The sequence below is a fragment of the Schistocerca nitens genome, chromosome 3 (genome assembly GCF_023898315.1).
Source record: "Schistocerca nitens isolate TAMUIC-IGC-003100 chromosome 3, iqSchNite1.1, whole genome shotgun sequence".
NCBI classification, from domain to species: domain Eukaryota; kingdom Metazoa; phylum Arthropoda; class Insecta; order Orthoptera; family Acrididae; genus Schistocerca; species Schistocerca nitens.
This window is the reverse complement of record NC_064616.1, coordinates 701927362-701943302: the sequence shown is the minus strand read 5'-3', so window position 1 is coordinate 701943302 and position 15941 is coordinate 701927362. Positions and strand designations below refer to the sequence as shown.

At 40.3% G+C, this 15941-nt stretch overlaps 1 protein-coding gene across 1 annotated transcript in view; it reads left to right on the top strand.

The window, feature by feature from the left end:
• Positions 1 to 389: 389 nt before the first annotated feature.
• LOC126249396 (glutamate receptor ionotropic, NMDA 3A-like) overlaps positions 390 to 15941 on the top strand; it is a 128434-nt gene continuing 112882 nt past the window's right edge. The window contains exon 1 of the mRNA XM_049951048.1: positions 390 to 475. Within this exon, the coding sequence (XP_049807005.1) occupies positions 390 to 475 (86 nt within the window). The remainder of the gene's footprint in view (positions 476 to 15941) is intronic.

Genomic DNA, 15941 nt, shown 5'->3' with positions numbered 1-15941 from the left:
ATATGCAGTGAAACGTAGAGCTGCAGAGCCGGCCTGGGAGGGTTGGCAAGGAGGTGGGCATCTGGAAAGTTTTTTTTTTCCATTGAAAGAGTTAGTTAAAAATTAAAAAACTCTATATATTATTCAAAATACTGGATGCAAATCGGCATGCCTAGGTTGTTCTGTGTGGCCATCAGCCACGGATGGCTGTTATACGAAGTCGTTCATTCGAGTGTCAGAACAAAGTACGAGAAAAGGTGTAGGAAACGGTTCCTGTCACCGACAGCTAGAAGCCGATGCCAGAGAGAGCTTCGAACCCGAAACAGACGGTCTAGACGGTGGCCATCAGTTAACATGTAATTTCTCTCCCACGATCCTTACTCTCTATCCCCATTGGGTGCATTGTGGGCATGTCGTCAGAGCGATCACGTTGCACAGGAACACCTGCTGCAGAAGAAAAGATTCTACAAGGAATCAAACCTGAATTTAATAACAGGTAACAAAATGAGAAATTTGAAAAAAAAAATAAAAAATTAAATCCCAGTCGGACTGGCTGTGCAGTAAGAACAGAAAATATGTCTTATTACAAACATGAGGAATCCAAGATAAAATTTGAGGAACCAATTTACGTAACGAGTAGTATCTTACTTGTATCTAAAGAATTAATTTATGACATCCACTACAAGGAAATGAAGAAAGGTTGGGCTTAAACATCAAAGCGATTAGATATGTCCCATAAATATGGATATGACAAGAATGAGGCTACGAACTGTCATTTTCAGAGGATCCGTCCTGGAATTTGCTTCAGTTCACACAGAGAAACTACACAGACACTAAATCTGGATGGGCACACAAGGATTTGAATCTCACAACTCCCTGATTTATATACCGTTACATTTATAAGACAGAGGTACAGAAATAATGTCAAGTAGTTGTATTAAGGTACAGATAACTATTTACGCAAAAAGAAGGTTAGATACATTTTGTAAATAATATGAAAATTTTCTTAACGTGTTGCCATTGCTAAATAGGCTTCAGACCCATTTTAATTCGATCTAGCAATCTCTAATTCATGTTACACATATATCCTCTCCATTGCACTACTTATCCTTCAGTTACGCCACACCAATACACTCACTAATGGCATTACAATTAATGTCTGTTATATACAGGGTTTTAAAAAAGTATTCAGTAATTTTTAGAGGTGGCCGTATGCACCAAAACAAGGAAAAAGTCCTGTAAACATGGGCCCTAAAACGAATAACTTAAGATCTACAAGCACTTGTTCATCTTCACTGCCACTTCTTCTTCTGCGTGCTGTTTGCTATTACTAACGAGTTATAGAATTCAGTAAACAAATGTGGACATATTTTTCTGTAACTCTCCATGGCTACAACATGCAGTAAACGTCTGTTAGTATTGCTATTGTAAACCGTATTCGTAGTTCTGGGGAAGTATAGTAAATACATTATTTCTAATGAAACCAGTTTGTTTTGAAGAGTTTGTGAAATACTTTCACATTGTAGTTTCATCCTTTTACTTACTAGCATAATGGAAGCCTATTACTACTCACGGAACATGGAAAACATGGTCTTATTTTATGGTTTGACAAATGGAAGCCACTGTTGATCCTATGTCCTGTATGCCGAAAAATATCCAGAACACAGGGTACCATCTGCTCATCATCCTGATAAGTGCAAAGATATGACTACGATGTAAAGTCATTTCAGAGACTTATTACAACACAGACTCGTTCCATTACAACAGATGTATACGCTGCACTTACCCAGAACTGTGAATAAGGATTACAGTAACAACACTAACAGATGTTTACTGCTTGCTGTATCAGTAGCCAATAACAGAGGAATGTGTCCGCATTTGTTTCTTGCAATCTGCACGACGTACGTAATAGCAAAGAGTTTGCCGTAGAAGAGATGGTAGTGCAGATGAACGAGTGCTGATAGCTCTTAAGGCGTGCATTTTTGAGCCCAAGTTTACTGGATATTTTTGTCTTGTTTTGATCCTTACTACCACCTCTCATGTGGATTAGTATTATGTAATTCCCAGTATAAACTGACACTGTTGGTAACGTCCTTATAGTTATAGTTATTTGCACTTGCCTAATGTCTTCTACTACGAAATCTTCGTACATGTCAGTTCTGAGATTTCTTTCATGCCTGACTTAGAGGTGCTATGTTACTAAGTTTATCACCTACGTTTTCTTAGCCCTATAATCAAAGGGTCGCCTATAGACTACATGCAAATAGCACCACTTGGAATCCACCGTCGGTGGAAGAGCGCGGATTACATTGACACAGGTAACATATTATACAATACGGGGTGATTCAGGTGCCACTACTGATGTCGTTTTATGCAGCCCACTATTGTGTATCTGACCTCAAAAACCAAGCGCGAAATTTTCATAGTGTCTCGCTTGCTACGTGCGTACTATTGGTCCTATAGAAAAAATGAATAGCACCTTTTTCTAGGAAACTGTATTTAAATTTTGAACTGGGATACATTTTTGCTAGAGGCCATAGTTTTCGAGTTGTTCAAGAAAAACGCACAAAAGTTACTTTCAAACACACCTCCTCGGTAACCACTCAGAATTTCTATTATGTTCATGACCCTCCTACCAGTATAAAAAAAATTCTGACTACACGAACTATTCCCGATATTCGGCCAATTTTGGTGTCTGGTGATTGGGCCATTACGCCACCAGCGTAGTCTGCTACTCCGTTAACATTATTAATTTAAACGTGCCGGTGATACTATGAAAGAAAAATTATTTTCGGAAACTTGACGCTAAAATTAATGACATGCACGATTCTATGCAAATTTAACCCTTAAAAGCACAGTAGTTTTGTAGTCAGAAGGCCTGACGAATACAACGATGTAATCTTTTGTTTTGCGCTGTTATAAATCACAAAACTGTGTGGTAAAATCTACACAAGCGGTAGTTTTACGATTTGTAAGTGCTCACTAAGCCGATAACGTTATAAGGCCAATCAATGAAGACCGAAAAGGTCGAATGTGGTAAGCTATTCTTGTAGTCGCCAAGTTTTGTACAGCTGTAGGAGGAAGTGCCATGAACAACATACTGGAAAGTTAAAATGTTCAATTGTGTGTGAAATCATATGGGACTTAACTGCTAAGGTCATCAGTCCCTAAGCGTACACACTACGTAACCCAAATTATCCCAAGGACAAGCACACACACCCATGCCCGAGGGAGGACTCGAACCTCCGCCGGGACCAGCCGCACAGTCCATGACTGCAGCGCCCCAGACATACAGGAAAGCCTTACCGGCTGGTCTGAGTGTGAGAGTTGGGTGCGTTTGATGGTCATTTTCATACGTTTTTCTTCGATAACTACAGTCTCTAGCGAAACGTGTCCCTGTGCAAAATTTAACCACATCAAATCATTTACTAAAAGGTCTGTAGGACTAACAGTTTGCACGTAGCGAACGAAAGAATACGAAAATTTCGCGCGTGGTTTTGGAGAGCAGATGTAGCACTGCATTTCGCATAAAATGATATTGGTAGAAGAGGCAGATGACTCAACCTGTATATGTATACATACAGAGTGGTCAGAAACAGTCTGAAAAGCTTGTAAGTGTCTTGCAGGGAAGGTTGTACTGAAAAATAGTTGTAGGAAAAAAATTAGATACTTCGCACCATTTCCTAAATGATTAGCTTTGAAGTTAGCCAGTCAGGCCGTTGCACGCTCAAATTCAAACGGCGCGCCAGATACAATTAGTGTTAGTTACTCGCATATCATACACTACTAGCCATTAAAATTGCTACACCAACAGGAAATGCAGATGGTAAACGGGTATTCATTGGACAAATATATTATACTAGAACTCACATGTGATTACATTTTCACGCAATTTGGGTGCATAGATCCTGAGAAATCAGTACCAAGAACAACCACCTCTGGCCGTAATAACGGCCTTGATACGCCTCAGCATTGACTCAAACAGAGCTTGGATAGCGTGTAGAGGTACAGCTGCCCATGCAGCTTCAACACGATACCACAGTTCATCAAGAGTAGTGACTGGCGTATTGTGACGAGCCAGTAGCTCGGCCACCATTGACCAGACGTTTTCAATTGGTGGGAGATCTGGAGTATGTGTTGGCCAGGGCAGCAGTCGAACATTTTCTGTATCCAGAAAGACCCGTACAGGACCTGCAACATGCGGTCGTGCATTATCCTGCTGTAATGTAGGGTTTCAGGGATCGAATGAAGGGTAGAGCCACGGGTCGTAACACATCTGAAATGTAACGTCCACTGTTCAAAGTGTCGTCAATGCGAACGAGAGGTGACCGAGATTTGTAACCAATGGCACCCCATACCATCACGCCGGGTGATACGCCAGTATGGTGATGACGAATACACGCTTCTAATGTAGTTTCTTCTCGATGTCGCCAAACACGGATGCGACCATCATGATGCTGTAAACAGAACCTGGATTCATCCGAAAAATGACTTTTTGCCATTCGTGCACCCAGGATCGTCGTTGAGTACACCATCGCTGGCGCTCCAGTCTGTGATGCAGCGTCAAGGGAACCGCAGCCGTGGTCTCCAAGCTGATAGTCCATGCTGCTGCAAACGTCGTATAACTGTTCGTGCAAATGTTTGTTGTCTTGCAAACGTCCCCACCTGTTGACTCAGGGATCGAGACGTGACTGCACGATCCGTTACAGCCATGCGGATAAGATGCCTGTCATCTCGACTGCTAGTGATACGAGGCCGTTGGGATCCAGCACGGCGCTTCATATTACCATTCTGAACCCACCGCTTCCATATTCTGCTAACAGTCATTGGATCTCGACCAACGCGAGCAGCAATGTCGCGATACGATAAACCGCAATCGCGACAGGCTACAATCCGACCTTTTCAAAGTCGGGAACGTGGTGGTACGCATTTCTACTCTTTACACAAGGCATCACAACAACGGTTCACCAGGCAACGCTGGTCAACTACTGTTTGTGTATGAGAAATCGGTTCAAAACTTTCCTCATGTCCGCACGTTGTAGGTGTCACCACCGGCGCCAACCTTGTGTGAATGCTCTGAAAAGCTAATCATTTGCATATCACAGCATCTTCTTCCTGTCGGTTAAATTTCGCGTGTGTAGCACGTCATCTTCGTGGTGTAGCAATTTCAATGGCCAGTAGTGTACATTATAGCGCACGAGACTGCTCAGCCTTTGGCTTCGGTTAGAGGTTCGATCCTTACTAGCGTTCCATATCTCATGTTCGTGTTTAGGAAACAAAAGAAACTACGCTTTTGGCGACACTGTCTCTGGCGGGACACTTGAATCTGCGCACGTACCAGTCTTACTAGGAAACTTTAATTGTAACTGGGAACTGGGGCAAAGTACACCCTTACAAGCTTTTTAGATTGTTTCTGACCACCCAGTATATACACTTAAAAGACGACGCACCATGAAGGAATTATCCGAGTGGAACGAAAATCATTAAACATAATGTACTGGTGCAAACAGACAAACAAGCAAATGTTTACAGTTTCAGAGAAATGTATGATTTATTTAAGAGAAAGAACTTCACAAACTGAACATGCCAGTAAAGCGTTGGTCCACATCTGGCTCTAAGTCCAGCAGTTATTCGGCATGAAATTTATTGATAGAGGTGTCCTATTGGCAGGTTAGATCGTCAAAATCCCGAACTAGTAGGAGGGTCCTGCCCATAATGCTCCAAATGTTCACAGTTGGGAAGAGCTCCTCCGAGCATTCTCGCCAAGGCAGTGTTAGCTAGCACGAAAAACAATAGAAACTTTCGCCGTGTGCGGGCGGGCATTATCTTCCTCTCGTCATGTGCGGAAGGGCATTATCTTGCCGAAATGTAAGTCCAGGATGCCTTACATGGAGTGTAACAAAATTGGGCGTAGAATATCTTCATATTGCCATTGTGATTTAAGGGTGCCGTGGACGACAACCATTGGGGGACCTGTTATGAGAAGAAATGGCACCTCAGTTCATCACTCCTGTTTGTCGTGCTGCATGGCGGGCAACAGTCAGGTTGATATCCCACCAATGTCCGGGGTGTCTCCAGAAATGCCTTCGGCCTTCAGTCTCATTGACTGGAGTAGAACTGTCTTCAGTGATGAGTCTCGCTTCGAACTGAGCCACGATGACCAGCGAAGACGTGTCTGGAGACATGCCGAACATTATAATCATTTGTTTGTCTGTACGTGTACATCACATCTACCTGTTTTCGTTCCGTTCCGATAGTTCCTTCATGGTACGTCTTTTTTCTTTTTTTTTTTTTTGTCTTTAGATGTATATTAAACGAGTGTAATGCAATGAAATGAATGGTTCTGCAGGGATAAATCAATGAAGATATAATAACCTGAACTGACATCAGAAGCAAACCGATGAGATGCTGAGCATGCAGTGAAATACATACAGGGTGGCGCACGAAATGTGGTACCATTTTCTTTTTGAATATAAACTTTATTTTCAATACAATCTGAAAGTAACATATACTACAATGAAGAGCCCTCCATGGAGATATGTTCTAACTCAGTACATGCTCAATATGTCCACCATTTCGTTTCCTAACTTCCTTCAAATGAACACGGAAATTAGTGATTACCCTACGGCACATTTATTCCGCAATTTCACTGCAAGCGTGAAGAATAAGTCTTCTGAGCTCCATTAAATCACGTGGACGTTTCAGGAAAATTTTTTCGTTTAGGTACTCCCATAGAAAAAAATCACATAGATTGAGGTCTCGACTATTGGGGAGGGGGGGGGGGCAATTTTGTCCGTCATTGAAGCGACCTGGAAACCTGAGTGAAAAGATCCGCATGTCGAAATGCTCGTGTAAAAACTCCAACACAGTGCTTGCAGTATGTGGCCTTGCTCCATCTTGCATGAACCACTGCGTGATGAAGGGCAAGGCAGTAGCAAGAAGCTGTGGAATGAAGCTATTGCGAAGCATTCTCAAATAACGCTCGCTGTTCACAGTTTCTTCAAAGAAAAAGGGTCCAGTAAGTCCGTGATTGGAAATTGCTGCCCACGCTGTAATCATCGGAGCATAATGTTGTCGTTCGTAAAGCACTTGTGGGTTTTCAGTGGCCCAAAATCCTACATTTTGTTTGTTAACCACACCGTCTAAATGAAAATGCGCCTCGTCTGAAAACCAAACGTTGTTGAGAGTTTCTTCCCTATCCTCCGCCCACTGAGCCAACAGTAGTCTCTGCTGCTTGTGTTCTTCACAGTGAGCTTCTGTGCACAGGTCATCTTGTATGTATGGGTACATATGGAGGTCGCTTTTAAGAATGCGTTGAACGGAGCGTCTGGATATTCCCAGTTGCACTGCTGCGTTTCTACACGATTTTCCGGGAGTTCTCTGTACAGCAACTCGTACCACTTCAATATTCTCCATTGAACAAACAGGCTTAGGCCGAGGTCTTTTCGCTTCCAATACTGTTCCTTCCTGTACAAATTCATCGTACAACCTGTGGATGGTCTTCTTGCAAGGACCCATCGTGTGTTAAACTGTTGTCGAAAACGCCTCTGAGTCACAACAAGGCTTTTCGTTTCATGAAAAAGTAACACAATTGCCGATCGTTGCTGTGTCGTCATTCTTCCATTGTAGCCATTGCTGCTTACTAGACTCCTAGCGGCAGTATCGTGAATTACACGTCATTTCGTAACTCTTTTGTTTTTCCAAGCTCTGCTGGTACTGCTGTAGAGATCTTAGCGGGATATCTAACGTGCGTCGTAAATTGTGAAAGAAACAATTGGTAACACATTTCGTGCGCCACCCTGTATGTAGCGACTGGGGGTGTGTTCAGATAGCCTAATAACTAACGTAACTGCTAGCTATAAGCAAGGCTTTCAAGACAAAATATTTTGGAATGCTGTCCAATGCGGGTGCTTTTGCTTATCAAAAATGCCCCAGTTCATTCTGAATAGTACCAGCCACATATGCTGCTTCTTTGAACCATAAAATTTTTTCTGTCACCCGCGTTCTATCGACAAGGCATCTAACGACTTCTTCCTGTTCGCTCATGTGCCGTAATCACTACATGGCAGAATGAAGAAGAGGTCATTAAAATATGTCAAAAGACGATTACGCTATACTTTCAAATTACGTTACTCATATGTCATGTTTTCGATTCCCAGATACATTTTCACTATTTCAGGTGGTTTCTTCAATTTTCAACCGTTGCACAAGTGTCTCACTAGTCTGTCCCTCACTTTTCCGTGCCAACTTCTCTACCCCCAACTCCAACTTCCAGTTTGCAAGAATGATTTCTGAGCTCACATAATTTGACCCCATGCAACAGCAGTTCTTGGTTACTTCTCTTTCGTAATTTACTGTATCACTTTAATTAAAGCAACATTAAAAACTGCAGAGAAAATTTTCCACGTACAGCAGCACTAATGCATAATTTCTTAAAAATATCATATGTCAAGAAGTGAAGAACGATGACAGCTTCATGTATCATCGACGAAGAACTGGTTAAAGATGGAGCCACAATACAGACTGAGAAAGGTAGGAGAAGGATATGTACTGTATTCTTTTCAAAGGCGCCATTCTGTAGTTCGCTTCAGTCAAAGTATGGCTATCATAAAAGATGTAAATAGAAATTGTCAGCCCGGTATGATAACTTGACCTCTCCTAAGTCCGAGTCCATTGTGTGAACCGCTGTGTCACATGTTCATGGACATATATTGTTTTTATCTTATACCACATACACAGCATATTAAAATCACACCAAGGCTTATCGACCATCATTCTTCCCATGGGCTGTTCACTAGGGGAACAGGGAATGGGCGATCAGAAGCAGTATGCTGTAGATATATATTCTGGCCACTCAGGCTACTAAATCACCCAAGTGTTGTAGTAATTACGTCACAGACATATAACTCGACTACGTTTTTGGCAAACGGTAAAGAGTTCCATGGTGCTTTGGCTAGTTATTTAGTGCACAATATTTTGAAAGATTACCTTGACAAACTGAACGCAGGTCAACTATAAGTGCTGCTGGAGGGATGAAATTTGTCTGGAATGACGATAAGGCCAGTGCAGTGCTATTATTATAAATAAAATATTACTTTGTGGTAAATAGCGTCTTTCTGAGCCTCACGTTCCTTCTGTATAGTTTTAAGGTTTTCTCATGCTTATATTATTTCTTATCTGAGATGAATATGTTTGAGGGCACTATATTTTAAGTATATATCAGTTCCTTTTTTTTTTCCTTTTTCCTTCTCACTCTACTACCCCAAACAAGCACACTAAAGCAAATCGATGTGAATCCACATCACGTTTCATGTTGCTAACTCCTGTGATATGAAACACCTTTGCAATGTATGTGTTCTCATCTACATCTACATCTACGTGATTACTCTGCTATTCACAATAAAGTGCCTGGCAGAGGGTTCAATGAACCACCTTCAAGCTGTCTCTCTACCGTTGCGTGGCACACGGGAAAAACGAGTACTTAAATTTTTCTGTGCAAGCCCTGATTTCGTTCTTGAACTGTTTCTAGACATAGAAGTCGACGTTAGTATTTTATTACTCTATCAAATACTTGATTATTGTATTCAACAATAAGCAGTGATTTCATTGTCTTCTGGCAACAAATTTAAATCTGCAGAATCACTGTATATGTTCCAAGAAAAAAAAATAGAGGCTTAACATGATCACTTAGCTATTCCCACAGAAACAACGTAGGTTAATTGGGACTCCAAAACACACTTTCCGTTTCCTCTAACCGCAGAGAGCAAATTAAATAGTCGGATCATAGTAGTAAGAACCATAATTCATAGACTGCATTGCGGGAGACGTCAAAAATTTCTTAAGGCGGTCAGTAACAAAACATTTTTTTAATGACTATTCTGTATCATTCGTCCGGAAAGTAGATCATGCTATGAAAGATGTATCTATTTATGAAACATTCGATAATTGCTTAACACAAAAATTTTCAATTTTGACCTTTAAATCTATTAATTAGAAAATGATGCTTCTCAACGTCGTTGTTTATCTCATTTTGCCTTCACACGGCAAACAATATGTCATTAATCTGCAAGACTACTTCAGCATTCCTCCTCTGCACATTCCACTACTTCAGTGACACACTTTAAAACTATCCTTACATCGATGGAGAAACAACTTCCTAGGAACTTCTTGGTGAATGCAAGAGATGGAGCCGCCCACAGATCAACATGCACAGCGATGAGATCCTCTGTCCACCCCGGCACTGCAAGCCTGGAGGCAAATACCAGCCGTTTAATCTGCAGAAATCCCGTTTTACGAATGCCGCCAAAGAAATGTCACAGACATCGTCTGGTTTCGCTCTCTAACGAAATGACGTCCCAGCCTTCGATTACTGCTGAGAACAATGACCCGTGTAACTGCTTCAAAATAAAATTAACTTAAAGGAAACCAGAACTTTACTATTAATGTACTATTTGGTTTCACTGTCGCTAATTCGCGTTGAACATAAGTGAGCTACATATATCGTATTATTACGTGTCTGCATACATTAGGTGTTTATATCCATTATTATGAGCCACTGTTTTAAATATATTGATTTCATTTTCTTGATTTGGTACTTTTTTAATTCGCTGTACCATGGCTCTGAAATATGCCACTCTTTGTTGGCGGGGGTGGCAAGATGAGTTGTCAATTCTGACATCTGTGGTGGTAGGTTTTCTGTAAATACTAAATTAATGTTTATGGTTGCTATTGCAAATCTTCAGGTCAAGAAAGTTAATATTTTATTACTTTCATGTTCAACTCCGAATTTAATATTCTTGTGCATTTTGCTTAGAACTGCTGCTAATGTATCAATTTCATCGTTTGTACCATCACAAAGTGAGATTTTATCATCAACATGTCTTCTATAGTAGATTATTTTGTTTGAGATATGCTGGTTGGTTGAGAAGAATTTTTGTTCTATATGGTTGATGTAAATTTCAGCCAATATCCAAGCTAAGCTACTTCCCATTGCCAAACCATCATGTTGTTGGTACAGCTTGTAGTTGACGCTAAAGTAATTAGGCTCTAGAATAAGTGAAAGTATTTCTGTGAGTTCATAGATCTCTGCAATACTAATTTTCGTATATTCAAGCAGATTAATTCTTATAATGTTAATAGTCTCTTTGACAGGGATGTTCGTGTATAGGTTGACTATGTTTAGTGATGCTAATTTAGCTGTTGGTGGGATGTGGATGTCTTTAATTAAGGTTATGAGTTCATGTGTGTTATATATGATGTAGTTATTTTCAAATGTATAGTATTTGGTAACTAAGTTCTAGGGGACTGATGACCATAGATGTTAAGTCCCATAGTGCTCAGAGCCATTTGAACCATTTTTTGAGATCTTTTAGTTTACGGCTTATGAAGTATGCAAGTCTGTTAAGAAACAGTTAACAATTGGTCGAATGTAACAATTTTCTTTATGACCTTTGTCTGTGCACGCTGTTTTGGTACTGAGGGATTCATTGTTGTACTGTTACGTATTTCATATTTGTTCAGTAAAAAGTTATAGTTTTGTGGTAGCTTACGGTGTTTAGTTTGGAATTTTATTGTAGGATCTGACTTTATTTCAGTAATATTGTTACTATGGAAAAATTGCAAGGTTTTCTCTATGTATTCTCTTTCATGCATTACGATTAAAGAATTTCCTTTGTCAGCCTTTAGTATGAGTGCTTTACTTTCAGATAGTTTGCTGTTAATGCTTTTCAAATCTTTAAGCTCAGTGTTTTTGCGGGTATTATTTGTTTGTAGTCGTTTCATTATCAGTTTATTTGTCTCGTATGCAAGTGCATTTTTCTCACATGTGTCTAGTATTGCTGTGTTAAGTGCAAGTTTCGTGCAGGCTATGAGATTTTTAACAATGTGGTTATTGAGATTTGCTAGAAGATTATGTGCCAGAGCTTTATTTAATAAAGTAAGTTCACTATTGCTGAATTGGATGTAAGTTGTATTAATAACTCTGTCAAAAAATCTGTGGTGGCTTAACTGTTTGTTTTTATCCCACTCGGAATTGTTCATAAATTTTAACGTTTCTATTTTGTTTTTGTGTTTGGATAAGATAATCTTTTGTTCTTTATCTACTTTACCGTCTATGTCCGGTAGGATGTGTGAGAATTGTAAGGGTGAGAGGCAGTGTCCTAGCTACAGATCCAAGTTGTACATGACATTGTTTAAATTTTCTTTTTTATCTACGTTTTAGCCGTATATTTTCACATTTTCGCTTAGCAGACCTGGCATCTTTAGTTTTGCAGTTAACTTTGACTTTGACATATTTCGGAGCTATTTTTAAGTGACATATACTCTTTGTTGAATTTAATGTTAAGAGGCGTTTTCATCGGGTTAATTTTATGTTTCTTGAAAGCATGTATATTTCTCATTACGTGGCGAGGTAAGTTTCATGCAGTTTTGTCATATGATGACATAGTTGGCTACTGTGGCTGTTATTTGAAGACAAATGTTGATGGTGTTGAGACAGCAACTAGCCACGAATTTATTTTCAGTCCCGTTATTCAAAAGGTACCGTTACCGGTTCCGAATCATTATGGTTCATCTTCAGACGGTTTTCATGCTTTCATTAGAACATGTGGCGCGTTTTTTATAGATTAATTGTCCTAAAATATAAATAATACATAATTATAAGCACGCCACACAGATGGTTGCCTTACAGATTTGCATTGGATGTGACTTACGTGAAATGTCGGTTTGGAGTATTTATTTCATAGTTTTCGTCCAACATATGTGAATGCATTCCCACTGCATTCTTATCGTTGCAGACGTAAAATTTTCTCGCTGAATACTTTAGATTTGTCACAGAACAGATTTCTAACATGCACCACATGTTTTGATATATACAAAGTGCTTACAAACATATGAGTGTCAAAGATGCTATGATACATCGCAACATCATAAAGATGTCCCATATTTGGAAAGTGATCGTATATTCACTTACGGAACTGAAACGCCTTTTAGACTAGTACAGAGAGACATTGATTTTGTGAGTTTTAGAGCGAATGCTGTTACATTAATCATAAAGATGTTCCACGTGAAAGATAGAGTTTTTGTGAGTACTGTATAGGTAAGACATTATTTATTTACATTTAGCATCATGAGAATTGTAGTAAGATATAAATTCCCTTTTGAATAAAGGAACTGAAAATAAATTTGATGCTGGTTGCTGTCTCAACACCATCAAATTTGTCAACTACCATCTGTTTACACTATGACAAACGGCTTTCACTACTCCGAATACACACACGCATTTTAACTTTACTTACATTAGGCGCATACATTCGTTTTTCCTTCCTCTGTCACTTGTGTGAATAGTGCGAGTATGGAAGGGTGTGGATGCCATTCTTACAAATGACCATCACGGTGCATCAGACCGACTTTCATTTCTGATAAAGGGTGTACCATATAGTCTCATGACCGAAAGCTTACTTGGTACATCTGATGTGGAGTAGTGTCAACTCACCCAGCAGCTGCTCTTTGCAGTCAATCGTGACCGCCATTAAGGCTGCAAAGTGTACACTCTTTACCTGGCTTTGCGTGGCAAGCGAATCCATACGGTACACGTTCATATTTTATATGAAGCCCACAAACTTCACAGTCTGCAACCTATTTGCCTCGTCTTTCATTAGGCCGATAACTTTATTGTTTGCAGGCAATGTTATGCCATAAGGATTATCAGCCGCATATCCAGACGTGTCGAATCAGTCGGCGTGGCACCTTATTATTTCGTAAGGATTGGAACCTCTCATCGAATAGATAGAATTACCCGTAGCGATTTAAGTAACTTTGGCTCTGTGAAATTGGTTTTCACAAACTCATAATGAAACTGGCACATTTGACGTTTGGATATGTCCAATATACACATACCGACATAGGTCTTGTGAACACTACCGAAACCTTAGTCATCGTCACAGTGAAACATTTTTCATTGAACATAGTGCCCTGTTTAAAATGTGGCTTCGTAATATAACACCTTGCGTCATAATACCACTTCCAGCTGTACATTATGTAAATTTGTCCGTTGTTTCTCAAATTACTCAGAGGCTTACCGAAAACTGCATTGTTTATTGGTTTTAAAAATTGTGTTTCAAAGTCATACATCGAAGAAACTCTCATTTCGGTGTTAAATACCAGTATACTCCCTCAAATGGTCGACGGAGTGTATTATAGTCCGGGAAAACAACTAGAAGCAACTGAACATTTAAACTTTGTATGCCATGAAACTGTGTGTGTATGTTTTAGCGTCCTTTATAGAGGGTAGTTTATAACGTTTATCACACACTTGTAAGTGGTGCAAAGCGGATTTAGTATCTAAGGTTGTGAGAAGCAAACCATATCCGGATCGTATCGTTTGAATGTAAAATAGGTTTGAAGGTGGGATCACTTTAAAATATCCCTATGCACGGTAAGCTCACATGGACAGAGACAATAAGCTCTGACCTGTGCGCTCTACAGGAGCCCATGGTATGGGCAATGTTTCGAGTACTCCTCGTCAGGTTCTCTTGTAGGGATGAAGGACGTCCTCTTCAAAGTCGAGTGCTCGGTGCGTCCATGGAGCACCGAAGTCTGCCCTCCTAGTTGAGAACCTACCAGTTTCTCGCAGTTGATTCTGTAGGCGAACGAAAGTGGTTATGTCATGTCACTTAGTACAATAACTGTCGACGGCGTCCTCTTCTCAGTTTGTGTTCGTACTGTGAAGCTGGAGACTTGAAAGCGATTCCATCTTCCAACTTATTTTATATAGAAACTGAACATTTCCGAACATGGGTTCCTTATCGAAACTTTATCTACTTAGTCTCCTCTACAATCCCTAGAAGCCCGTAACAGGGACTGCGAAAGAGTGTATGAGACGCTATAGGCTGGCATGTTGTAAATTTTATGCTGTGTTAAGATATGTCACTACTGGCGACGCGGCTAGAAGGTACACAGTAAAAGTGACAGCCAATGACAGGTTAGGTAGCTGAGGTGGCGAAGGAGCACGCAGTATGAAGGAACCGGGGGAGGGTGCTTGTTTAGGCACGAAAATTGACGCTACGTTCTGGGGTGGAGTAAAGCTGGACATATCGTGCAGGGAGATGGTTGAGTGAAGAGATCATGAGAGGATGGCACAGACAAGTTTATTTTCTGAGTTCTGTGCGGTATACAGAGGCGTATTCGAAATAATTTTCTGAAAGAAGTCATTGTGGGTCTTAGGTGTTTTCGCAGAGCATTTTATGTTAAGAACTCTAACGACCTCGCCAGGTGACGTGATAAAAGAAGTAATAAGTATAGGAAAAGACTTTTGGTTTTCATTTAGTCGGATGATAGTAAAGTACTGTGCGCATTGGCTGTAAAAAATGGTTCAAATGGCTCTGAGCACTATGGGACTTAACTTCTGAGGTCATCAGTTCCCTAGAACTTAGAACTACTTAAACCTAACTAACCTAAGGACATCACACACATCCTTGCCCGAGGCAGGACTCGAACCTGCGACCGAAGCGGTCGCGGGGTTCCAGACTGTAGCGCTTAGAACCGCTCGGACACCCCGGCCAGCATTGGCTGTTAGCTGGCGTTGCTATCTCAACAGTTTATAATCGCATAAAGAGGTGTTTCTTTAATAAACGTTTTGATTTGAAACTATAATATACACTGTCGTCAAGTTTATTCAATCATTTTGACTCCACCTACGTAATTCATTTTATGCTGCAGTTAACAAACCCTGCAAATAAACGTTGATTCAAAGAAGGAAGGTTCTGAGTGCTTTGCGATTGCCACCTAAGCAGTTATTTTTCGAGCCATAGACTTTATGTCAAATCTGCCCGTGAGCTCAAATTCCGCACCCAGAATGTCAGATCAATTTTTGAGTTGTTTGCTTATCAGAGGGTGCTTAAAGGGTCACAAATTTCAGGCCGAAATTCAGGTTCAGTAAGACTGCGTCATTGTACATCTGCGAT